Here is a 27,678-nt window from a genome sequence, read left to right on the forward strand (position 1 = left end):
ATATTTCAGCACCCTTTTATAAAGCCTCATTCTTGCATGTAAATCCTTATACATCCTAACACATGAAGCATGTGTTTTGTTTTTTCTTTTTTTTTTTGGGGGGGGGGGGGGAGGGAGGTCACAGAACCAACCATGTCATATGATAGAATAAACCCCAAAACCTTACTACTCAGGAAATGTCTACGTTTCCAGCTGCCGTACAGAGTGACCACCTGACTGGGTCACAAGAACAGCAAAGAATCCTAGTTTTTAAGCATAAAAAAACCTTTGCAAATATACCGTAGTTGAAAACTCAGGACTGCCTGGTCTTTTTATGGCCTTATACTCAAGTGATCAGCCTTGCAGCATCCAAACTCTGATCAACTCTGCCTCTCCTGCTGCTAGTGAATGATTTATAATTGAGCAGCCTGCAACAGGGAAACAGATCACAGAAAACATGTTTACCAATATAACTTGTTCAAAAAAGAAAAAAAAAGTTAATTGTCCTTTGTGAATATAGGTAGACATGATTTTTTAAATTACTCATATCCCTTTAAACTGAGGATGAACAACTACTCCCAAGAAGTGCAAACTTGGTGGCATTCAATTCACATTTTTTTTTTTTTTGCAATAAAGGGAAAATCCTCATCCCTCACTAGCAAATGAGAGCACAAGCCTTGCCACCTTGGAGATGGGAGAGATTCTAAGATCTCCTCCAGGTCCCTCCCCCCACCAAAAAAAAAAAAAAGAAGAAGAAGGGTGCATACAAACCTGGTGAAGTCCACAATGCCTCTATTACTACAGAGTATAGTTACGGAGGTAATGTATGAGGATTCATAAAAAGCAAACACCAATTACATGTGATCACCATTCCTTTGGTAATTAGCAACATAACTACTTTGGGGGATCACATATGTAAAGTATTATCACAAATAAATGCAGGCAGAGTGTTAGATAAAAACTATATATAAAAATACAGTGGGATTTCCACCTATGCATGAGTAATTATGGATTTATTTCCCTAAGACTGTTTCCTCTATACATGCAAAGGCTCATCCAGCTCTAGAATTAAGTTACATTAGAAGTCTAATGTGTATATATTAAAATATATAGATGTATTTTTAAAAATGTATTGTGGTGAAGACCAAAACTGTGAAGGATTTCAAAGGGGTGTGGGATGCTCTATGCTTCAACAGCAAGAGGAAATGTGGAAAAAAGGATTTGCATCCACAAAAAAGCAGGGGAGTAGCTTGCTTGTTACGGCTGTTACTACCCCAAACCAAATAAGCCTGATACTTCACTTGGAATACATATCCAGCATAGCTCTGCTTCAACGGCGGGGAGAATGAAGAAAAGATTTATATTCAGCCAACAAGGACTGAATTGCACAGGCAGGATAAACAAGCCCGGAAGTAGCTTGCTTACTACGGCCGTTACTACCCCAAACCAATTAGCTAAATACTTCACTTAGATGCAGCTCCAGCACTGCTGTCTGCATCATTAGTGGAGGTGGAAGGGAATTGGAACCAAAAAGTTATAAATAAGGGCCCTGACCTCAGTGGTCAGAGTAACAGATAAGTATGAAAAAATAGGTGTGAAAGCTTGCTGGGCAGACTGGATGGGCCATTTGGTCTTCTGCCATCACTTCTATGTAAGAGAGAGAGAAAGATACAGACATGCAAACTAAACATCTAAGAGGACTGATTAATTCCAGGGATGGCAAGTACCCATTTTCCAGTGGGAGATTGTCAGAAAACCAGGACTATTGTATAATTTGTCAGGATACATTTTTGTAATTAAAGTCCATTTCAGACTGAAGGAATAGGCCCATAAATGCTATAAAAGATACTGGTATATAAAAGTTTAAAAAACAAAAACAGGAAGAGACAAGAGAATCCTTTCAGATAGGGAGCCACTTAGCAGCTCTGTAGTTAGAAATGATCAAGTAAGTGAAAAAAGGCCACAGCTCTGAGGCAACAATATTTTGCCTCAAATATTGTCAAAATTGCATGCCATTTTATGGTACTTTTGATTGGGACTTTATGGTACAGGTACACACTTTGGTGCTTTAACAGAAAAATAGTAACTCACTCTGCCATCAGAAAAATCTATTGTCAGTCACTATGATTCCCTGCAGGGGTCATTTTACCAGCAAGTCCTGTCAGTTAACTTTTTTGTTTAATGAAATAGACAGATATGTATTTATAGGTAAATATAATTCTATTTAGATGTTCAGTAGCAAAAAACTAAATATGAGCAACAGTCACTTTTTGGCTCTAAAGCAGAACCATTTGATAAATTTTAAAGGCAACTTAATTGGCAATTAAAAAGGGATCAAATTATTTTGTTCCTCTGGGGCAGTTTTTTGTCCCCCCATTTGATTTGTAAGGTAAAATAAGTGTGTACAATTTAATTGTTTGCCATTGCTACCACTATACATCTAATTATAATCAGTTGTTGCTTGTTATAATGCCCCAGATCAGAATGTAACAAGGTTAACATCTTGGAGAACCCTCAGGAAGGGGGAGGGGCTGCAAAAAAAAAAAAAGTTCCTAAGCTAGGCTTCTCACAGAAAAAAACACTTGAAGTTTTAAGTCAAAAATATGGAAAATAAAGCCATTAAAAACAAGTTTTTGAAGAAAATATAGTACTAATTCTTTATTCTCTTTTCCCCACAGTTTATACAATAAATAGTAATTCACTTCAGAACAGTGTACATACTTCCCACTTTGCTAATAAATAGTGCAAGTTCAGGTTTTGTTAGCTCTAAGCCTGCTTCCAAGAAAAACAAAACCTATGGTTATAAAACAATCACCTAGGTGAACAGAAAAATATTTAATACTATTGTCAAAATACTTGAGTTTCTTAAACTGCATTAGATATGACACCATTTTAAGAAAGTATAAGGCACCTTGTTTAGGTTATCAATTATCTTCTGTGCTCCCCGTACCCTCCAAAAATGATCAAAAGCTTATTTTTAATTCAGTTATGGCTTTTAAAGGGAATCTACCGGCATCCTGTGCTTGCAAAGCATTTACTGCTGTTGCTTTGGAAGCCGATTTTCACGGAACATAAACTAAGCCATTCTCCCAAGCAGCTTCTGAAACTTGTGACTTGGGTGCTGATGAAGCGCTACAGCAGTGCATTTCGTTGGCTTTTAAATGACAAAAACCAGCATTAAGTTCAGTTTAGTTCAGGAAGAGAAATCCAGCAACCTACAGAACAAAGGTAAGGCAGCAGGTAAAGGGGAGCTGCCAAGAAATTCCATTTCTCTTTCCACAACCAAGCAGGGAAGAGTCAAAACAAGACACCAGAGCAGACCCTTCAATTCTTGCTGTATGTTTCCCCTCTGGAGAGGGTCGGAGGGGGTCCAGTTTATGCAGGCCAACGCTTTTCGGCAGGGCACCATTGGAGCTTCCGTGGATCTCAGTGCATTTCCTCCGCCGGGAAAGGAGTCGACGCCGCCGACAGGTGTCCGGGCGGGAGGTACTGCAGGGCGTAATTGCGGCCCTCATTGTTGTCCCAGAACTCCCGGCCGGGCGCCGCGCGGTAGCAGACGGCGAAGTAGAGGCGCGCGCCAGGGTCGAGGCAGGGCGGCGCGCACAGCGTGAAGCGGAAGCGGCTCGCGCCCGCCAGCAGCTCCTCCTCCTCGCGGTCCGCCGGCGCGTCCAGGTACGAGAGCCATTCGTTGAACGTGTACCTCACGCTCACCTCCGCCGACGACTCATCCTCCTTCTCCTCCTCTCCGGGGTCTCCCCGCAGGGGTAGTATCCGCACGCGGCCCCGCACGTCGAAGTGCTGCGCGCTGACCGCCTCCAGGCACACGCGATCGCGCCGCAGCCGCGCCTCCAGCTCCTCCCCGCCGGGCACGAGGAAGTCCGGCTCCAGGAAGGCAGGGGGTGGTGGTGTTAACATTGTGGCGTCTCCGCCCCCCATCAGCAGCAGCTCGTCCAGGTCGCGCTGGCAGGCGGGGAAGCTGCGCAGGCGCGAGAGCACGGCCGCCGGCACCCGCGGCTCCTCCGAGGCGCTGAAGTGGCGCACGCTGGCCAGGCTCAGCCCCAGGGCGTCTGCGAACTGCACCCGCTTCTTGCACTTGCAGCAACCCTCTACCCCGGCGCCGCCTCCCGGGAAGGGGTGGAAGAGACTGGCCGCCGCTTGGCTCGGGTTGGCTGGTAGAGACACTGCCCTCCGCCGGTGCTGTCGCACCTCGTCGTCGTCGTCCTCCTCCTCCTCTTCCTCCTCATCGCAGACGTGCAAGCGCGAGGCGGTCGCCGCCGCCGCCTCCGAGGACTGGCGACTCAGTCGCTGCTGATCCAGCCGGGAAGCCCATCGCTGCAGAGCCGCTGCCGCCTCTCCCAGCTCTTCCTCCTCCTCCTCCTCGTCGTCGTTGTCCTCAACTTCCCCGGAGAGCGTGAGCGCCCCTAAGTACGCGTCCAGCCTCGGGGGCTGCGAGAGGCTGCAGCCGGCGCTGGGATCCTCTTGGCTCTCCATAACATCGCTCACGCCCCCTCTTCTTGCAGCCTCATCGTCCCGCTCCCGGCTGCAAAAGTTTCGTTGCTGGACGAAGTGAGCAACTTTTGTCCCCGCCTCTTTCACCACCTCCGCCCGCGTTTTGGAGAAGTTTTTTTTTTTTTTTGGCTGTCTCCGATCGGGAATTGTCCGGGCAGAGGTCAAGCGAGAGACACCCAGCAGAAAGAGACTATTCCCCTTCTGGACGCTGCGCGTTTTTACCCTGCGGGAGAGGGAAACGAGACTGGGCGGGAGGGGGCGTTTCCACTGGGGCGGGGCTGGGCGAGAGGGCGCGAGCAAATGAAGAACGAATCGGGGCATTGGGCACGGGCCGTCGAGCACGTAGGGTGCCTCTCGGCTGTGCTTGCTAGCCTTGCTGAGAAGCGGCGGAAAAGTTTTGGTTAGGCTTAAAAAAAAAAAAACAACCAAACAAAATCAACAGGCTATTCCAGAAGCCGTTTATTGTTTTTAGCAAATTTAATACAATTAAAACGTGCTTATGTGTTTGGGAGGGTTGTCTCAGGGAATTGTGTTTGCAGAGGCTAGCTAGAACAACATTTTTGAGAGGACCCAAGGTTAATGGGCAACTGTGTCCAGCTGCAATTCCTTGCCCCCATCCCTACTTCATGGGAGTGGCTACAAACCCTTTTAATTTCTGGCAGCATTCAATTTTAGTGTCTTCACTCTCTCCCTGGTTTGAATCTGCTCGCTATCTTCCCATCTCTCTGTCGTTATGGCCCCTACTTTACTCTTTCAGGATGCTGAAGCCCAGTTATGTAAATAGGCTTCCACCCAGCCCAGGCATTCCTGAACTGTGAAGGTATTGAAAGGAGAAATGGGGGCGGGGTGGATAAATAATTACCTGCCAAAGTAAATCAAATCTAGTGTTGGTTCTCATTCAAGTTAGGCACAGGTGATCACCAACAGTGATTCCAATGCCTCCAGGCCTTATAACTCCTGTTGTTTTAAGGGGCAAACTCATAAAATATGTCCCTGCTGCTAGGGGTGAGGGCTTGAGGCAAAAAAAGAGGAACACAGGCCCCCAAAGCCCACCCCTGTTTACACCTCAGGTGATGAGAGGGAAAGCTGTATAGGGGACAACCAACCCCAGAGCCCCATGCTCTGTTCTCAGAGAATGGAGGAGGGGAGTCTGCACACCTGTGCCTAGGGTGGCATAAACATAGAGTTGAAACATGGGACAGAAGATTAGTTTCCTGCTTCTCAGGACAGGCCAGGACCCCACTGGGACCACCTCTCTCAGTGTGGGTGGTGTTCCCTTAGACTTGGCAAGCCTAGAGGGTGATGGTATGTGTAGTTGTGCAGAAGAGGAGGATGATGGATAGAGAAGGCAGGAGAGAGAAAGAGGGAGAAGTTAGGAATTGTTTAGAAGGAAACAAAATATTATAAGGCCTTTCTATCAATCTATGGTGCAACCTCACTTTGAATATTATCTGCAGTTCTGGTTGCCCCTCTCAAAAAAGATATAACTAGAAAAGGTATAGAGAAGGGCAATAAAAATGATAAAGGTTAGGTATCTTTCACTTGGAGAAGAGAGGATATGACAGGTTTATAAAATCATGAGTAGGATGAAACAAGTAATTAGGTGATAATTGTTTACCCTTTAAAATAGTACTTAGATTAGAGGGCATCCCATGAAACTAACAAGTGGAGAAAATATTTTTCTCCTAATGCATACTCAAGCTGTGAAACGTATCGCTGGAGGATATGGTCAAGACATCCACCATAGCCAAATTTAAAAGAGGTTTGCACAAATTCCCAGCAGAAAAGTCCATATTAACCAGGGACTGGATAGGCTCTTTGGAACCCACCATGTACTTCCTAATGCCCAAATTGGCCACAGACATGCTGTTGAGCTTGATGGACCTCTGATATGACCTAACATCACACATCTTAAGTTGAGCAAGAGGTGATGCTGGAGAAAGATGTTGGGTAGAGAGAAGGGGAGACAAACCAGGAAGAGAAGGGGAGAAATAGACACTGGGCAGGTCGTGGGGAGAAAGCGACAGACCCCTTGCACCCCACAGAGAGAGAGAATGTGTGGATGAATGCTGGCACACACAAGAGGAAAGAGGCAGAGTTTGCTAGAAGGTAAAGGTATTATTGATGTTATGATTAATTATCTTTCAAGTGTTAGAAATTATTTAAAAAAGCATGTGGCTGTTGTAACTGTGTATTCTGATTTCTTAGCTCTTGGTCTGTGAAAGGTTTTCCACCCCTGCCATAGAAGGAAGGATCTGGTGAAGCAGAATTTCTTTGGGCTAGGTTTACTGAATTGGCCATGAGAAGAAAAGAAAAGTGACAAAATCACTCCTATAAACTAGAATGGTAGTTGTGTGACTGATAGGGGCTTTTTAGAGATACTCCTGCTGTGGGCAAAAGTAAATATAGTTAGGTATTTTGGTTTAGGGCAGCAAATAAGAGTGCAAGGTTGTGGGTTATTAGCCTCTGTTAGGCTAGTCTGTGGGCAGAGCAAGAGCATTAATAGAGCATGTATAATGGTTTTGCCTTTGGTCTTTTAATTTCTTTTGTTGAGGGTTGCCAATTATATTTTTTGTCCATTCTGCATTTCTTCTGAATAGACCTTTTTATGACAGCTGTTTTTCAGTAAACCTGACTATTCTGAGACATTTTCCCTTCAGAGCCCCAAAACCCCTACTTTTATGTCTGTGTGGAGGCAGAGGACTGTGATCCTGATGCTAAAAGTTTTACATAAAAGTAATAACATGTCAAACTTCACTAGTGTGACCATCTTGAATACCAAATACTGTATATCAGCCAAAGACTGCAGGAAAACATTTTCACTCAAGTTGATAGAAATAGGAAGCTACTATTTAAGAGATGCAATGCAACCCCAAGAAGAAGCAATTACAGAAACAGATTTGAGTGCGTTGAAAGTATGTAGTGTTGTACAGGTTTCTCTCAGTGGAGTCCTAGGCAGAGGATGGGACAAGACTTCACGGCACACACATTCAGGTGGTTTCAATTATTTTGGTTGCTAGAAAAAAAAGGCAGCTCGAGGGCAGACTTTCTCTTCAGAGGCAGAGAGGGGAATTGTGAGATGGAGCTACAACGAGTCTGAGTACAGGTTAGAAAAGACTGAGGCAAGAAAACCTTGGTTACAAGTGCAACCCCATTTCAGTGGATGGTCCCAATCCAAATGGGGCCATAAAATAATTTATAAATCTTGGGGTTAACTCCAACTGTCCTTTCACCAATCTTCTTGTCCCAAGGGGGTGGGCCATTTCTACTGGGGGGGGGGGGGGCGGGAAGGATGACCTTCAAGGCTCAGGCAGTTTAGTGGATTCCCCTCCTCTCTCTGGGTGTTACTATGCCTTTTCATTGTGGTGGTGCTGCAGGAAGCATACAGGACACAGTTTGGGTGTTCAAAAATAAAGTTTACTGTGATTTTCTTCAGAATAAATAAAGTCCAATTAATTAGAAATAACTGGTTCAAAATACATCTGTGCTCAAGGTGGTTTCTTTCACTGAACTCCTCTCCCCTCTCCATCTCTGACTTCAGTACAGGCTCCTGGGCTAGAGCTTGCCCCCTCCTGGAATGAGTGAGTGAGTGGTCCTATTTGGGCAGCTAAATCCTAGATGTGACTGGTTTCCCCTTAGACCCGCAGAATCGTACCTGAGTGTCCGATTCTTCCAAACCCCAGCCTGTATCCCCAAAGGGTGGAGATCCCAGGGATGGGTCTCCAAAGATCTTGTTTCTTTTCTCCCTGTCCTTCATACTCCAGACTCCTCCTGATGCGACTTCTCTTGGAAAAAGGTCTGTTGCTGGAAGAAACCAGGCTACTGCAGCCCAGCTTCAGTATGAGGAAGGGTGGTACTAAACCTCTTCACAAACCAGAAAGGGAAAAAAAAAACCACTTTCAAAGTCCAATAAACTTCTGCTGAGGTAGTGAGTCACAGCTGCACCCTCCCAGGCAGTGAGAAAGGGCCCAGAAGATTGTGTTTCCCCTGGCCACCAGATCTGGGAATGGCCGTTCTCCAGAATAAAAATCCAAAACTTCACTCAAAAAAATCTCTTTACCAAAACCGTGGAAGCAGATCCTAACAGGCCAGGGATGCACTGAAAGGAATCTCATTAGCAAAACAGTAAGTTAGCCAAGAGGCCCTAACTCAAATCAGAGGCAACAGAAACAGCTCTTTACTCTCCAAAATCTAAACCAAAGTGAGCACATTAACACTGACCTAGCCTTCTCTCTGGACTGAGAAACAAACATCTTAGCAATCCTCTAGGGGAGGTGCTGTTGGGAATTTTTGTCCCTCTAAAGCTGGCTAACCCAAGGGTGTAGGGATCTCGGGCCATCTATTGGAGACGTAGGGACTATACACAGATACTAGAGGGACTGCTACTTTGCCTGTGCTTACTGGAGTTATAGTGTAGATGTAGAGGATAACCTTAAACCCATTTTGGATTAAGATTTTGATTGTGGCAGTTTGATACAATGGTGCACTTAGCTGTCCCACCTTTCCTTTCAGTTTTGACTATGACCAAAGGAACTGTTGTTCGACTAATTGCACTATCTTATAACTTGCTTAATTCATATACACTATGTAAATTTGTACATAATTCTTACATTGTAAGCACCCTCTCCTGCTTTTTGCCCTTCTCTCCAGTTAGAATTTGTTTAGCCTATCTTTTCTCTAACAGCCTAGTTCCACGTTCCCTGTTATAATGTAACTTTTGCTTTCTCTGTTAACTGGTTCCCCCTAGTTTATTGTAAACCGGTACGATAAGACCTGGTCTTGAGCATCGGTATATTAAAAGAATTTAAATAAATAAATAAATGACCAAGTTAAATCAGTAAGCTAAAGGGAAAATGCAGGCACCTCTCCACCTAATAGACAGTTTCATTATACATGGACTGGTGGAGCCAGTGGGGGGTGTCCCCCACGCTATATTTTTTTTTAGCTAGGCAGGGAGGAGAGCGAAATGCCATCAAGTACTATTTCTCTACCAATGAGGACACAGTGCTCAGCTCATGGTGTGCTCTCTCTGCTGGATACTTTAGCTTCTTTGTCTTTGGGTCACCTGGAGGACTGAGATCCTATCTACAGGGGTTGTTGGCGAAACTTAATGTTGGCCTTAGCCAAAATGTTAAAGTATGTCAAACCTTCAGCAGATTTTAGCATTCTTACGGCTTTGCTGTTTCCACAATTTTGATCAGTTGGAGCTTATTATACTGTTACAATCTTTCTGCTTTTTCACCACCACAGAGAACTCCTTGAAGCGCCCTTACAGGGTTCTCAAGTGTAGGTTGACTCTTAGGAGCTTACCTAATTGCAGGTATTTCTCTAGTTGGATATATCTCAGTGGAAGGCTTCCTATTGGATGGTTTGATGTCTTCTTGATCTGAACCCCCAAAGTTTGCGGTCACTGCTGGAAGTGCAGGAAGTTTTGGCAATTAAGGTGACTGGAACCGAGAAAGATCTTGAAGTTGCAAAGAGTTTTTGTGAATCTTTTGAGAAAATGTCTTTTTACATCTAGCAACAGATTTAGGTTTTTGCAACCCCAGGGCATTGTTGGTGCACAATTAAGTTCTGCAGTTGTGGTGCTCATGATTCATATCAGAAAAAAAAACCATTGCCAGCAGGGAGATCCGACAACTAAATAAAAGGGACTCATGACAAAAGAGACTCATGCTGAAACTACAGGCACTATAGTGAGACTGAAACTCAGATAGAAGAGAGATAAGAACCTGTCAGGTCAGTCATTTGTCCCTCCTTCCCGATACTCTGTTTTTGCATACTAATAAATACTTTTAACCTGACTGAGTACCATGTCTGTTTATCTGTAAACAGAGATAAGCACTATAAGAAGCCTTCACTTCCCTTACTCATCACTCACAGCAGCACCAGTCTTCTTTTCGCTGGTGGGCGTGGAAACCCTGCCAACACGATGATAACGGGGCCTCTCCTTGCTTGTGGAGGTTAGGAACCCTGCCAGTGCAATGACAACACGGCCTCTACTTGCCAACTTGCTGACAACAAGGACTCTCCTCACTAGTGCGGGATGGAAACCGATGCTCTCCTTTCCTCCGTATAAGTGTTGCGAATGACATTTACAGCAAATGTAAGAGCCAATTGCAACACTTTATGGGGGGAACAGCGGACAGGCAGGTGAGTTTCTCTGTGCTGCATCCTGAACAAAGAAGTGATTGGCTTGCTGTGCGCTGATGCTCACTTGCCTACCCGTCCTTGTAGAGAGAAAAGTTTGGCCATATGCTTACCTCCTCCACCTCTTTGGGTGCTGACATCATCAGCAAAGGCTAGGACCCAGCGTCATGTGTTTCAGCACGTCATTCAAAGGGGACTACATGAGCTTTTGCTAATAATGGCACTCAGCGAACATCGTGGGCCGCACCTGTTAATTTTTAAAAGTTTCGCGAGCCAGATAGAAGTCAGCGATGGGCCTGATTTGGCCTGCAGGCCATAGTTTGCCCTCCCCTGCATTATACCATCTGCTTAACTCCCCCACACCTTCCTTTTTACACTCTCCTGAGAGACCGGCCTCAGTTTACTTAGCTCCTGGACTCTTTCATATTATATGTGCCCCTTCGGCGGGGGGGGCAGGATTACACAAATTTTAAAAACAATTGCCTGCAGAGCCCCAATAGTCCAAAATAAGAGAAAATCTTTACTCAATAGGCCCTTAAAACTCTTTGCACATAGAAGTCAGAGAATTGTTTTAAGGTTATAAACAGCAGTGGTTCCACTGTATCAGATGTATAAGACGGCTGAGCTAACCTGCATGGAGCAGCAGTTACAATCAAGAAGAGAGGGGATAACATGCAAAAAGTGACTAGGGTTAAAAAACAAAAAAAAATCTGTGATCACGGGGAGGCCAGATGTTTTGGGTAACAGCCTCACAAATTTTGATGGCTATGTGGATTATTAAAACAGTTAGTGGCAAGATACAGAAGAGAGGGCCTGAACGTTGCTCAGGTTTGTTCCTACCAATTTACTGGATATAGGAAAAATGAAGCACGAAGGATCATTCACGAATTTATGTGAGGTGATGGCGTATTTGGTGAAGCATCCTTTCAAGAATTAAAATGTAGAGATGCAACCCATTCAGGACAATGCTGACTGTAAAACTGGAAGAACTTTGCATTACAAAAAAAAAAAAGAAATAAAAAGTATCTCATTTTATCTGCAGCAAAATTCTTGAAATTAAGAAGAGTTTAATTTCATCTTTTTATTTGGGCATATAAAATATAATTTGGACCTAGACAAAATATTTCAATAGGACCTAAATATTTTTTTAATGAAAAGAAATGTGATTTTTTAATGTCCCATGTGTGTTTATTCATTTACATTAGTTTTCTTGTGAACAGTTAAAGCCCATTAAAGTAAACAAATCAGCATGTACCTATTCCATTTCAACATACATTCTGTGCCAAAGTGGTATTTTAAAGAGGTCAAACCGCTATCTTGTACTTTATTTCTTCACTGAACATATTTGTACTGTAGTTTATAAGTAATCTATTCACAAATTCTTTTTTTAAATCCTGACTTTTTTTTTTTGTTGTTGCTACTGAACAGAGATAAAAATATATATATATATATACAAAACACGGACTTTGAGGAAATGGGGAAGTACCTGGAGGAAGAACTAAAAGGATGGGAGAACGAGAGAGATGTGGAGCAGCAGTGGACCAATCTAAAACGAGCAATCACCAAGGCAACTACTCTATATGTTAGAAATGTAAAGAAAAGCAAAAGAAAATTGAAACCTATCTGGTTCTCAAAGGAGGTGGCTGACAAAATTATAGCTAAAAGAACAGCATTCAAGAAATATAAAAGATCCCAAAGGGAGGAACACAAAGAGGAATATTTGATTCAACTGAGGGAGACAAAGAAATTAATCAAGTTGGCAAAAAGTCAAGCGGAAGAGAGGATTGCCAAGGAGATAAAAAATGGTGACAAAACATTTTTCAGATACATCAGCGAAAAGAGAAAGGTCCAAAGTGGTATAGTGAAACTGAAAGGCGGTAATGATCAATGTGTGGAGAGAGACGAAGAAATGGCAGAAATATTAAACGAATACTTCAGCTCTGTGTTAACTAAAGAAGACCCTGGAGAAGGACCATCTCTACACAACAAGAAACTGGAGGGAAGTGGAATAGATGAAAATCCTTTTACAGTAGAAAATGTGTGGGAAGAGCTAAAGAACCTGAAAGTGGACAAAGCCATGGGGCCTGATGGGATTCATCCAAGGATATTGAGGGAGCTCAGAGATGTTCTGGCGGGTCCGCTGTGTGACCTGTTCAATAGATCCCTAGAAACGGGAGTGGTGCCAAGTGATTGGAGAAGAGCGGTGGTGGTCCCGCTTCACAAGAGTGGGAACAGAGAGGAGGCTGGCAACTACAGACCGGTTAGCCTCACTTCGGTGGTGGGAAAAGTAATGGAGTCACTGCTGAAAGAGAGAATAGTGAACTATCTACAGTCCGGAGAATTGATGGACCAGAGGCAACATGGATTCACCAGGGGAAGATCCTGTCAAACAAATCTGATTGACTTTTTTGACTGGGTAACCAAGGAATTGGATCAAGGAAGAGCACTCGCTATCATATACTTGGATTTCAGCAAAGCTTTTGATACGGTTCCGCACAGGAGACTGGTGAATAAAACGAGAAGCTTGGGAGTGAGTGCCGAGGTGGTGACCTGGATTGCAAATTGGTTGGCGGACAGAAGACAATGTGTGATGGTAAATGGAACCTTCTCTGAAGAGAGAGCGGTTTTAAGTGGTGTACCGCAAGGATCGGTGTTGGGACCGGTCCTGTTCAATATCTTTGTGAGCGACATTGCGGACGGGATAGAAGGAAAGGTTTGTCTTTTTGCGGATGACACTAAGATCTGCAACAGAGTGGACACGCCGGAAGGAGTGGAGAGAATGAGACGGGATCTAAGGAAACTGGAAGAGTGGTCGAAGATATGGCAGCTGAGATTCAATGCCAAGAAGTGCAAAGTCATGCATATGGGGAGTGGAAATCCGAATGAACTGTATTTGATGGGGGGGGAAAGGCTGATGTGCACGGAGCAGGAGAGGGACCTTGGGGTGATAGTGTCTAATGATATGAAGTCTGCGAAACAATGCGACAAGGCGATAGCAAAAGCCAGAAGAATGCTGGGCTGCATAGAGAGAGGAATATCGAGTAAGAAAAGGGAAGTGATTATTCCCTTGTACAGGTCCTTGGTGAGGCCTCACCTGGAGTACTGTGTTCAGTTCTGGAGACCGTATCTACAAAAAGACAAAGACAAGATGGAAGCGGTACAGAGAAGGGCGACCAGGATGGTGGAGGATCTTCATCGGATGACGTACGAGGAGAGATTGAAGAATCTAAATATGTACACCCTGGAGGAAAGGAGGAGCAGAGGTGATATGATACAGACTTTCAGATACTTGAAAGGTTTTAATGATCCAAAGGCAACGACAAACCTTTACCATAAGAAAAAAATCAGCAGAACCAGGGGTCACGATTTGAAGCTCCAGGGAGGAAGATTCAGAACCAATGTCAGGAAGTATTTCTTCATGGAGAGGGTGGTGGATGCCTGGAATGCCCTTCCGGAGGAAGTGGTGAAGACCAGAACTGTGAAGGACTTCAAAGGGGCGTGGGATAAACACTGTGGATCCATAAAGTCAAGAGACCACCAATGAAGAGTGGGTGACTCGCCAGAATGATGGCTACTGCCTGGAGACAATACCTTTATTCAATAAACATACACATGGTTACTGTGACTCCAACATCGCTCTAAGCTTCAACAGCAAGAGGAAATGTGGAAAAAAGGATTTGCACTCACAAAGACGGGAGTAGCTGGCTTGTTACGGCGGTTACTACCCCAAACCAAATAAGCCTGATACTTCACTTTCAATGCATATCCAGCATAGTTCTCTGCTTCAACGGCAGGGGAGAAGAAAAACTGATACTTCACACATCCAGCAGAGCTCTCCGCTTCAACGGCAGGGGAGAAGAAAAAAAAAAAAGGGTTCGCACTCACAAAGCGGGGAGTAGCTGGCTTGTTACGGCGGTTTCTACCCCAAACCAAATGTGCCTGATACTTCACTTTCGATGCATATCCAGCATAGCTCTCTGCTTCAACGGCAGGGGAGAAGAAAAACAACCAATAAGGGCTGTATAACATAGTCTGGGAAAAAACAAATGAGCATGGGTGTAGCTTGCTTATTGCGGCGGTTACTACCCCTACTACTCCTAACTAATCAAGCTAGATATTTCATTTGGATGCAGCTCCATCACTGCTCTCTACATTAATGGTGGGGGAGGAAGGGAAATAGAACCAAGAGCTAAGAGAAATAGATAAGTATGAGAGAAAAAATGTGTGAAGCTTGCTGGGCAGACAGGATGGGCCGTTTGGTCTTCTTCTGCCGTCATTTCTATGTTTCTATGTTTCTATATATATTAAGGTCTTTTATTAGAGGTGGGGGAAGTAGGGAGGAGCATAGCAACGACAAACAAATCTCATTACAGCTCACTGAGTTATGTCTCCTTTTCTTTTCTTAGCATGAGGTAGTGAAAAAGAAAATACTAGCATAAAATTTCAAGTGTCCAAGGGCACTGTGCTAAGCATTATAAGCTTTTAAAATCGCAGTACTAGGAAATACATTTTTCGATGTGTTGGCAACTAAAAGATACATAATTATTAAGATCCACCTTTTATATTCTGATTTGTATTTTTAAAGCTTCTAAGAGCTTCTCTTTCATTCCCACCATTATTACCAACTATTAATATATTACACTATGGAAAATTTCTGCTTACAGAGGGCAATTTTTCAAACATCATTTACCCAGGTAAATGCCGATCAACCCTAACAAAGCAACGGCTACAAAATTTCCCGCTCTCATTGCAGGTAAAACTGTATGTGTTGTACCCCCTGTGCAGAGACGTATCCCAGGGCAGGGGCAGATCAGGGAGGCAGAAACATGCAACCATTATGCATTGTTCTTTTTGGAAAACGTACCTATACAAAAAGCAGGTGGAAATGGCCGTGGGTACTTTTTCCTGAAGCAATTTTCAAAGAGATGGTGATCCTTGCATTACTGCTATAAAACAGCGTGGCTCCCGCTACTCTGTTGCTAGCACCATTTTTAAAGTGGAGCCAATGGTGTAGGAGCAACTGGGGATCATTCTTGCCCCTTTTAGTCTTAGACCTGTTGTACAGAAGGGGTAAGAGGACAAAGGGGAGGGGGAATTTAGGGTTTTTAAAAAAAAAAAATTATATTAATGTTCATTCCGATTCAGTAAACAAATTAAACCCAAAATATTAGACAAATCAAATACTGGAAAAAAAAAAGCTGAAATGAAAAAAAATAAATAAATAACTGACATTAAAATAGTTTGCTCCTGTACATCCCTGCCGTGGTCCTTCATTTCCACTTTTTTGTTGGTGCCATTTGCCTCTCCTGTGGTGGCCTTGGACTGTCCATGCCACTCTGTTCCACTCCTGTCTATTTATTTATTTAATGTATAGTCTGATTTTCAGCACTTCAAAGTGGATTACGTTCAGGTATTGTAGGTTTTTCGCTATCCCATTACAGTCTAAGGGCCTTGATTTTACTAAGGCTTTTCTTCCATTCTATGTCCATGGGGGGAAATAAACCTTAGTAAATCAGTACCTAAGTTTGTACCCGAAGCAAAAGAAGCAGCAGTGGGATTTGAATCCTGGCTTCCCTGTTATGCTGCCTGCCACTCTAACCACTAGGCTACTCTAATACTCTTTTTTTCTGTTGCTGATGCCTGCATACAAGTTTCATTAAACTTGGATTATAAAACCCCAATTTTAGAGCCTAAAATAGGATTCATTGCTTTTCACATTAACTTTCATGGAAAACAAAAGTCCAAATGAATGAAATAAAGAAATGCATTTTTGGGACCCTAACCGAACAAAATAAATTACTTAACCAAATAAACTGAACCACATTTTTTTTTTCTGTGCACATCCCCTAAGCTGCCTAAGCTTCTGGTCATCTAGGTCCCTGTGAGTGTACTGCACAGTACCCGGCCACTACCAGCTTGTCATGACTGATCCTGCTAGTACGAGTCTGGATACCTCATGACTTGCTATATTAGCATTAGGTCTGCTTTCTTTATCCACTCTTTTTTTTTTTTGCCCTTACCACCTCTGCTCTTACCTTTGCTCTAGAGGGAGTGAATGGTGGATTGTTAGCAACCTTGCTCTCATCACTCTCACAGAATGTTACAACAGGTAAGGGCAACTAGGCCCATGCGGTCTGCCTCACCTCACCCCAGTGCAATGCTAGAGACCTCAGTCAACCCTTTCCTTCCCCTCGCCACTAATGATCTTGAATTGCATTATTTTTTATTCCATCTCCATTGCAACTCCATTCAATGCATCCACCCTTTTTTTCATGAAGAAATATTTTATGATATTGCACTTAAATCTATGCCTTGCCTTTTTCCAGAGCTTCATACCATGATCTCTTCTTATTAAAGCCTCTTGTTCTAGAGCACTCGTTCTTCTAATAAAATGTCTGCTTCTTATGCCTGAGTTATACCTTTGAGGTATTTGACTATCCTCAGTCTATCATATCCCTCCTCTTCTTTGACAATGTGATTACAGTATACTAGAGAAAAGTTAAAAAAAAAAATGGGCCACAGTCTTTCAAGTCAACAAATAAGGGAATATAATTTTTTTACAATATTATCTGAATAGTTTTTATCAGCAGAGGAAGGTTTTGGGCCTTATTTTCCAAGGCTATCGCAGGCTTGCGCTACCTACATCGGGGCGGAGTCGGCCCCGGAAGAGGAGGAGTCGGGGCGTCACCGGGACCGACTCTGCGAAGATGCAGCGGACAGCGAAAAGGTAAGGGCCTTTTCGTGTCCTATTTCGTGCCCAATAGCTGCACCTTTCACGGTGGTGCTATTGGGTGCGAAACCGGCAGCGATCGCACTGCGGCTGTGCGATCACTGCTGGCTAGCGCAGGACCGCCCCCCCCCCCCAGTGTCGACCCCCCCTGCCTCCATTAGTGCAGGCCTGCGATACTTTAGAAAATGAGGCCCTTTATTAGCTGCCAGATTCTCTCTTGAAAAAATGATCTGGTGACAATATCATATGCAAACATTCTCTGTGAATGAAAAAAAAAAGGCATATATGAACCAAAATCATTTAATAATTCTTGAGTTAAGTGATTATAACAATAAATACACCCCTTTTGCTTGCACTGCTCCCTGCCATGCGCCCCCCCCCTCGTACACCTTTCACCCTTCCTCCACGTAATTAGCATCTGTCCTCCACCCCTTTAAAAATTCTGGCTGGCAGAGGAATGTAGGTGCTTTGTACACATGTAGATAACCATTACCTACACTAGGGAGAGGCAGTTTTCAAACATACTTTCTACACGAGTTGATACCTGTTTGTCCGCCTAGAAGATTTTGAAAGTTACCCTCATAATCAATATCACTATGTGATCACCAAGCTGGAAAATGTTTTTGCTAGACTTTTAGACATGCTGTAGGTGATTTTCTAGCTCCCAATAATTTGACCTTTCATAAACATATCATCCATAATGCAAGGTATCTTAATGTAACACACCCAGTGAAGTCCTTACATTCTGTCGTAACTTTCTGAATTTTTTTTATTTTTTTTAATTTTTGAATTACCTCAGAAAAGATTGAATAAGAGTATAAATTAACTGAAACACTGATGCAAGGTATATGCTGGCTAGCTAACCTTCTACACGATTAACACTCAAATGCAAGGTACACTCTATTTCAACCCTACCCGAGCCCCTAGCTCAGCTTGGCACATTTAGCAAATGTTTATCTCTGGTAGTGTTTGTCTTTAATGTTTGGGGAATGTGCAAAACATTTTGTCCAGAATAGTTGCAATGATAACACACTACTATAGCCTTTCGACTGTAGCGCGATACTCTGTTAACCAATTTTGTATAAATAGAAACAGAAGTGGATGAAAATGGAATGAAATTAAGGACTATTAGCTCTGAGACAGGTCTCTACTTAGTGAGCTAAGAAGTAGCGGAAGCCACACCATTCAGCCTTTCCAGAACAAAATTGCATGCAAATAAAGCTCAATAAACTAAAAACTATGGGCCAGATTTTCAAAGGGGTACGCGCGTACGATACACGCGTACCCCCCTGAAAACCTGCCCGAAGTTCCCCCAGCGCGCGCTGAGCCTATGTTGAGTAGGCTCGGTGGCGCACGCAAGCCCCGGGATGTGCGTAAGTCCCGGGGCTTTCTTGGGGGAGGCGTGTTGGGGGGGGGGGGGGGCGTGTTGCGGCGGTGCGTCATTTGGGGGTGGGGCTGTGGGCATGGCTCCAGCCCCGGGGCGTGGCCGAGGCCTCCGAAACGGCTCCTGGGCCTAGGAATCGCGCACCGGCGGCTGGCCCGGCGCGCGCAAGTTACGCCTGCCTCAGGCAGGCGTTACTTGTGCAACAAAGGTGGGGGGGGGGTTAGGTAGGGCTGGGGGGAGGGGAAGGGAGGGGAAAGTGCGGGGGGTGGAAGGAAAGCTTTTGGGAGCTTGATAAATGAGTAGGTTAGAGTAAAAGATTAGGCCTGTATCTACATGAATCATGGATTGCATTGTAAGATGGTGTGAAAGGAGAAAACAGGATTGGGGTAGGGGTGCCGGTATTTTTGCAAAATGATAAGAAGATGACAAAGACAGCAGAACTATGTCAGGTAGTGCATTAAAATCCCAAGTCTCTGTTAAATCTTTTTATATCAGTTTTGAAATGTGTGATCATTTTAACTTCAAATGTTTTATGTTTCTGGATTGTTAGGAATTTCACTTTAAGTATCTTGATCATAAGATCACTGGTGTAATGATATGATCCCACAAAATGCTCCCCCAAGGAGCATTTTGCTCCCCCAAGGAGCATTTTGCTCTTCTTTGCTTTTGTTTTTAACTTCTGGCCTGTTTCACTAATGTATTGCAAGGGTGGCCAACCTTTCACACACCAAGAGCCAAGAAATTGGGATACACATTACCAAAGAGCCTTAAGTTTTCAAAAAAGGAAGGGTTTTGGGGGGCAGGGCCTCCCGCCTCTTCTGTAATGGATGGGGAGTGGCTAAGGTCGCTAGGTTGCTCTTTCTTAATTCCCACAGTTGCACACAGAAAATATTTTCACACTGTACTTAGCAAATTTTCACATTTATTGTCCCAGGAAATTGAGTAAGTACATAATAATCTAGGACTAATAAAAATTGCAATGCACATAAGAATAAGATATGTAAACAAGAGAAAATACAAATGTAATAGAAGATAAGATACAAGAAAGTATATGCATAGAAAAAGTAAATCAAAACCATAGAATATAAACCAAATCTGCTCACTTCTCTGAGATCGTCTCGTGAATCTCAGCCATGAAGCAGTCAAGAATTCCAGAGACTCAACCGGCTGGGCATGGCTTGTCTTTTGAACATCCGTCACCGCCAATACAAAAGTATTAGTCTTGTGAGATGGTTTATGTAGAGTTTTTTATTCTTTGCTTTTTCCTGCCAGTACCCTTTCCTTTAACATGCATTCCAGCCCTAGGCCAGAAGGACCCTGCCAGGTGCTGCTTAAAGAAGGTCAGTGGAATGTGACCTATAGGTTTCCTGAGGGCTTCAGAGACTCACTAGCACACAATTTCAGAGAAGACAGAATTTAACAGAAAAGGGAAGCCAAAAAGGCTTAACAGATTCTGAAGGTATTTTAATTTATACAGCTCAGTCAGTGGTTCAGTTCTTTGGGGACCTAACTGGCTCCGTAACACAGAGATTTTTTATATTGTCAGTCCCTGTATAATATACCTTCTAACAGTATCTCTTCCTCTTTCAAATCCCATACCAAGCTCTCTTTCACAATCCCCCTACCTTGTCCCCACCAGTCTTTGTCAATCTCATTCTGCTCCCACTAGCCTCTCTCTTAATCCCCCACAAGTCTCTCACAATCCTTCCACCCTGCCTCTCAGAGTCTTTCAATCCTCTCATCCTGTTCCTACCAGACTGTCTCTCAATCCCCCCCACCCTGTCTCCACTTGTCTCTGACCAGCATCTTCTTTCTCTTACCTTTTGCTTTGCCAAATATCTGTCTCTCTATCTCTCTTTTCCCCATCATTCTACCTCAGTCATCCCCAGTATAACATTCTCCAAACCTCATAAGAATAATGATGGGCTCAGTGGCTCCAACATTAACACTTTTCCCCCAAACTGCCACCCACTCTTTGTTCACCACAAGTATGTCCCATGCCTCATCCCCTCTTACTCTCTTCCTCTGACTTCTCCCCTCCAGTGCCTTCTCTGGCTCTCTCGCATACACCCTTCAACATTGCCCCTCTTGATTTTTACACACCCATCACCTCACCCCCAAATTTCACCCTTTTTCAAGTCACTCTCCCCAGAAGTATTCATCCCTTATTGTTCTTGTCTTCTCAAATCCTTCCCCCTCTAATCACCATCCCTGACTCTCTTACCACTAAACTCCATTTACCTCTAACTTCCATTCTCTGTCCTGTACCATCACTGCTTCTGGCTCTGTTAACCCCCTCTCCAGCTCTCTCTCACAGTCTCTTCCACCTTCACTACTTATGATTGTCATCCATCCTCATTCCCTCTCCTTTCACCCTCTCTGGCTCTCTCGCATACACTCATCACCACCTCTGCCCCACACTGACTCCATTTCTGTTTTTTTCACTCTCATTCCAGTCACTATTGCTGACCTTTTGCTCCCCTGGCTTTCTCACAGCCTTTCTTCAAACCCTTCTACCCCCAGTCCGACCTCTCTCATGCCACTTTCACTTCTTTCACATGGCTCTCATACAGCACCCTATCCTGGTCCTCTCTCTCTGTCTCTCCATTTCCTCCAACCAAGCGCTGATCACCTTACACCTGTTGCAGGACAAGTGGCAGGATGGACCTTGGGGAGGAATAAAGTGCCAGGTAGTCAAATTTCATTGCTGACTTCAGGGAGATGGGGAAGAAAACAATACCCCCCCCCCAAAAAAAAAAAAAAAATCTTCCCCACAGCACAAGCTCCTCCTTGTGCTGATCCCCCCCCCCCAATTCTTACAACATTCACCCCTATTCATGTCACTGCCCTCAAAAGCATTCACTTATTTTTGCACCTTTTTCTCTTTATGCATTCACTTGATGACTTCTCCAAGTATTCATTAACTACATTCACCCCCTTTTAGCTGTTGGGTTTGTGGCATGATGTGGACTCTTGGTCAAAGTGGTGATGACCTGCCCCATGGGAAGCCACAATGATTGGCTAGACTCAATAGCAAATGGACACAGAGGAAAGGAAGCTTTATTATACTACTGTGATGAAGATGATACTCGTCCGAGGAACGGACAGCGCTGTAATCCAACGATATCACAGTAAGGCTCCAGATAATCTCAGTAGTAATGTTGCTGATGACCTTACCCAGATGTAGTGAAGGTCTGGTAGTATTCCACAGCGCGGAATAGGCCATGAACCTGAAGGGTGGAGCGAGAAGAGCCTTGGAGCATAGTAGTACTCACAGGATAGCAGCGATGATAGCTTCCTTCGGTAGTCGAGTGAAGAGAAGGACCCGTGGTCTGAGGTGCAGGATAGGCCGTCGAGGAGCGAGTATCTAGGAGCACCAAGGGTACCTGGAATAGAGCAGACAAGACCCCTGAGGGGCGGGTGTCTTTCAGGTTAGGCTGAATAACCCCGGAGGGCAAGTAGAAGCGAGGAGCCCCCGAGGAGTGGGTACCCAGAGCTTCAGTAGGTAGTGAAATACCCCAGAGGGTAGTGAGGAATCCAAGCGAGCAGCTTAGAGGCGGTCAGAGTAGCAAAACCAAAGTCCTTGCTAACTCGTTGTATTGGAACGGAGGTTTAAATACCCGGAGGCACTGATGTTATGCGGAGGGGCTGCCCCCGAGGTTCCCGCCATGACGTGCTTAAGAACATGGGTAGCGTGCACGTGCGCACCCTAGGAGGCCTCAGGAAGAAGCATGGCGGGCGGAGACGCCCATGCTGGCTCGGGGACGCCAAAGGTTTTGGCAAACAGCAGCGGAGGCAGCCATCCTTCCGAAGGAGGAGGAGAAAGGTAAAAGAGAGGTGAGGCAGAGCAGTCGCAGCCATCTGCGACCAACGGACGCAACATTAGCATTCACTCCCTTTCCCTTGCCACAAATTATTCTGGCCTGACTGGAGCTTTGGGTGACACCCTCCTACCCTCTGCTGTCAGATGAATCCCCCTATCATGGGAACTCGTTGAACTGATGGGCCTGGAGCAGTGAACGTGTCAGCCCCTTCCTCTCCGGACAGCAGACCAGAGAAGAACCCTCTACACCAGTTAGCAGTTGGGGTGGGGGTTTGGACAGGATGAGGAGGGCTGGAGCAAAGAGCTGACTGGTTCATCTTTGCTGTCCTGTCAACTCCAAACTCTCACCCTTTCCTGTCCTCCACTGTTGCTGATTACAGATGGGGGGGGGGGGGGGGGGGGGGAAGGAAGGGGAGCAGGGAGAAGCAGCATGGTGAGTAGTAGAGCAGGGATAAGCAGATAAAAACCTTTGATCCTCTGTCAGGTCAGGAGGGGAAGGAAGGCCTAGAGCAGAATGACTCTTCTCTGCTATGTTCTCTTGTGTGTGTGCTTCCTGCTCCAGTGGCTAACCCTCTGCCCTGCTACTCAGTTGCTGGAGGACAAGAGCCACATTTGGCACATGAAAAAGCCACATGTGTTTCCCAAGTCACAAGTTGGCCACTCCTGCCATATTACCTGCATTGAATAATACAGGGGTAGCCAACTCTGGTCCTTAAGAGCCACAAACAGGTCTGGTTTTAAGATATCCACAATTAATATGCATGAGATAGGTTTTGCAAATAATGGAAGGAATGCATGCAAATTTATCTCATGCATATTAATTGTGGATATTCTGAAAACCAGGTCCATTTGTGGCTCTTGAGGACTGGAATTGGCCACCCATGGAATAATAGTTACTGAATTAGAGGAGGAGCATGAATAGAGTTCCCTTATATTGAATGACTTTTTCATTGGGTAAGTGCTAACATACTTTGCAGCATGGTATATTTCAGGGATCTATGACATTTTTTCTTTCTGAGCTTCTGTTAGAAGTTTGCTTTTTACTTTTACTTCAGATTAGGATGTTTGCCATGCTGAAGAATTCCCTGCAAAATATGAGTTAACTGCAGTTTGAAGTGCATGCAGGGGTTTATTCACAGGTACTTCAGTAGAACTGAAATAACCTGACTTACATTTCTGCAGAGTATAACTGTACAGCTTAAAAGAAATGTGAACAGTTCAAAATCCACTCTGGGTCAGTTAGCCCAGTTTTATCAATGTTCTATATAGTTGACACAGTTAGACAAACTTCGCAGCACACGTCTACTTACAGGAGCATGAATATGAGCACTAAACAGGCTCTCTGGGCTCAACAGCTCAGTTTGGCCTCCAGCCCTTAAACTGGCAGAACATTGTGATGTTCCCAGATTGAGCCCCTGGGGATCAATCTAAATCCTCAGAGCTGGAGCCACCCACCAGGTCATCAATAATACCCTGGACCTGGCTTTCTTGCAGCCATTCAGTGTTTCTGCATTCAAGGCTGCAGCCTTTGACCAGGTAAATCCCAGTTTGAGGTATTCCAGGGCATAGTTACTCCGACAATGGCTGCTGAAAAGCTAGTATTGGTGAAACAGAGACAATATTTCTTTCAGTGACTCATCATTCAGGAGTAGTGTCTGTAGAGAGATTGCATCATCTGATGGCTTTGCCCCACAGAAAAATTGTATTGTCTAATCCCTTAGAGGCAGATATTCAGCATCACTTAAGCCGGATAAGTGCAGCGGCTGAATATCTGGCTCCATTTAGCAGTCAGCATTTAACCGGATAAATACTCAGACAGCTAAGTCCTTATCCAGCTAAGTGATGGGTGGGAATTGAGCATTATGGGGAGGAGTTACTTATCCTGTAAATTTAGCTAGATAAGTAGTGCTATTTAAACTTATCCAGTTAAGTTAACCAGATAAGTTAGACCTGTTCAATAGCAGGTCTAAAGTTATCCGGATAAGATGTATCCAGCTAATTAGCGATTTTTATAGGGATATTTAGCAACATAGAAATCTGATTTCCATAGCATCACCGTTTTTTCATGTTTAATACATCATTGCATTTAAAAGCTTGGCATGCACATCGGTCAGGAAATGTGTAACTATGTTGGGCCAGTGTGCACCAAGGAGGTTTTAAAATTTGCAGGGATATGTGTGTGCATGCCGCTGAGCACTCAAAGGGTTTTAAAAGTCGGGACTTACAGGGGAGAAGGGAAGCTATTAAATTAGGGGCATTTGCAAATCATATCTCTTAACTGGGTGAAGTGGGGAAACTGGCAAGGGTGGCACGTGCCTTTTAAAATCTCCCCACTTACATGGTAGAAGCGGCATTTGCGAGTAGAGCCATGCGTCCACTTAAAACTGAGTGCACATTGTGCATGTGATCAGGCTATTATGTGAGTGCTTAAACACGTATATGTTATAAAATAACATGTCCCTGGGCATGGGCTGACAAATGTGCGCACATGTGTCCACCACTTTGAAAATTACCATCCCTGAACATATCTAGGGATGCACGCAGACAAAAAATTGTTTCTATTTGCTATTTTAGTTATAATTCTAATTCTCATTTTGAGCTTATATACCACATTCTTGGTCCATCAAAAGACTACCTAATCCAGTTTACAATCAGTCAAAAATTAAATAGTCAAAATGCATAATGAAATACATAATACAAAATCAAATAAACATAAACAAACACATCATATATAATAAAATGCCTCCTAAAATACATAATCAGATAAATATATAATACCTAATAAAATCCAAAAAATACCTGCCATAAATATTTAAAATATAATAATGCATAATCACACTCCCCTCCCCACCAACAGTCTGGCTAGACAGTTAAATTGTCTTTTTGTTTTTTTGCCTTGCTCATTTTAATTCCCAAGTTCATTTGTTTCTATTAAAATCAATGGGAGAAGCAATGTTGTTTATTTTGAACTCTAACATTGGAATTTTCTATCCAAATTGAATTAAACATGATGGATTCAGCATCAGATGGATCAGCACTCCAAAACACCAAGAGTAGGGCAAAGCAGAATGAACTGTGGCATGAATGGGAGAGGAGTAAAGAATACCCAACAGTGATATGAAGAACCCAAGGCACCAAAAGAGGGACAAAGGTCAGCAACAAAAGTGGCATTAACATCCCATAGCACCAAGAAAAGGGGCAAAACAGCAAAAAGAGTGACATAAAAGACTCTAAGACATCCAAAAAGGAGAAAGCAGCACAAGACATGGCATGAACACCCCAAGGCATAGAGTGAAAGATAAGGCAATAATCACAATAGCAACAACATCCAAAACATTGAGTGAGGGGTATAGCAGGAAGCATAGTAGTATCAACATCCCAAGACATTTGAGTGAAGGATAAGACATCAAGAGCAGGGGAGAAGGTATCAACACTCCCAGGTACAGAATGCAGAGAGAGGCAGTGTTAGGAAGTGCTAGGAGAGCGGTTCCACTTTCCAGGGGATTGTGTGTTCTTGGACCAGGGCTCGACCCCAGAGGAACTCCGAAGAGGTGCCGAGGCAGGCGAGGTATGCCTAAGCATGGGCTGGACATGAGCAAGGCTGGAGTGAAGACAGATGATGGAATCCGGAGCAGGAACAAGGCTGGAGCGAAGACAAGGATGACTGAAGGTACTGACCCTCCACCAGACTTGCATGTTTCAGGAAGACCAACAACGCAATGGTGGTCTTTGAACAGTCCTCCAACCGTTCCAAGCCCTTTCAGACCTGCCACTGGCTAATGGCAATAAGCGGCAGGCCGGATGGAGGCCAGGGGCAAAGGAAGACCGGAACATGGAGATTCAGATGAAGACTCAGGCGAAGACATGGGTACTTGGACGAAGACTCAGGCGAGGACACTTGGACGAGGTTCTGAAGACAAGGAGTCAGGAGCGAGGTTCAAGAGCTGGGTTGAGACTGCAACACAGCACACCCTACACAGCCCACCCACGGGGCTGGTCGTGGACCATGCTGGAACCGACGTAGACTCTAGATGAGATAGTGAAATAACTGAGAAGAGCATGTTGCAGAAACTGTAGAGACCTGCACCGGAGCGCACCCTACATAGCCGCCAATGGCTGGTCGTGGACCATGCTGGTATGGCACAGGTTCTGGCAGAGTCTTTGGCATGGGCAGAGCAGGTACAAGGAACTCCATAGACCAGGGACAAGGATTCAAGCGAAAGTCTCCCAGAGGCTTGAGCTGCAGTACTGAGGAAGGCATTGTACCATGAAGCGCCCTACTCAGCCTGCCTGTGGGGCTGGTCGTGGACCACGACTTGGCATGCTGGGAAAGGTGGCAATGAGGAACCAGGGGGTTCAGGACTTCTAACTGGATCATGGACATCAGGAACAGAAGACGGACATCTGGACTGGATCACTGATTTCAGGAACTGGAAGACAGACATCAAGACTGACCGTGGACATCAGGAGCAGAAGACTGACATCTAGACTGGATCAAGGACATCAGGACAAGACAAGAAGCTCCCACGAAAAACAAGGAACACAGGACCTTGAAGAGGCGATGGAACAGCGAGACTCCTGAAGCGAAGGACAGGAAGATCCCAGGAGCGTCTAACTCCTTGCAAAGGCAAATCTTGACTGCACGCTGAGCCCTTTTATAGGGCTGAAGAGGACTACGCCCGGGGAGGAGCTCGCAGGGGGCCACACCTGGCTGGCCCCATAAGAATGGAGGAGAGGCGCGCGCCCGAGCCTAGGAAGAAGCTGGAGAAGAGAGGACACACTGGTGGTATCATCAGCCATGTGGAGGGCCCAGGCTGGAAGAGGAACGGACTGCAGGAGCAGCTCCGTGCTGCGAAGAGGAAGCAGGAAGGCTGCAGGCGCCGACAGGGATGACTTCCCTGCCAGGTAAGGACCCTGGCAGCAGCAGGGATGGTGTCCTTGCCTCCGAGGACCCAGAGAGGAGCAAGGCAGGTTGAAGAAGCGGCTCTCCATGCCGCGAATTAGGAAGAAGGATGCCGAATGCCAGCACCGGCAGGAGCAGGCAAGGCAAGGAGGGCCTCTCTGTCATCTAAGGACCCCGGCAGCATGAAGACAGAAGCAGGA

At 44.7% G+C, this 27,678-nt stretch overlaps 1 protein-coding gene across 1 annotated transcript; it reads right to left on the reverse strand.

Moving 5' to 3' along the window:
- Positions 1 to 2,609: 2,609 nt before the first annotated feature.
- PPP1R3G (protein phosphatase 1 regulatory subunit 3G) lies at positions 2,610 to 4,695 on the reverse strand. Its single transcript, XM_029590327.1, has one exon. It carries the CDS (start codon positions 4,468 to 4,470, stop codon positions 3,406 to 3,408), a length of 1,065 nt encoding a protein of 354 aa, XP_029446187.1. The 5' UTR covers positions 4,471 to 4,695; the 3' UTR covers positions 2,610 to 3,405.
- Positions 4,696 to 27,678: the final 22,983 nt, after the last annotated feature.

Source organism: Rhinatrema bivittatum, chromosome 2 (genome assembly GCF_901001135.1).
Source record: "Rhinatrema bivittatum chromosome 2, aRhiBiv1.1, whole genome shotgun sequence".
Classification (NCBI taxonomy): Eukaryota; Metazoa; Chordata; class Amphibia; order Gymnophiona; family Rhinatrematidae; genus Rhinatrema; species Rhinatrema bivittatum.

Bases quoted from the DNA above. Each gene is read 5' to 3' on its own strand.
- PPP1R3G (XM_029590327.1), bottom strand. From the start codon at position 4,470: ATGGAGAGCCAAGAGGATCCCAGCGCCGGCTGCAGCCTCTCGCAGCCC.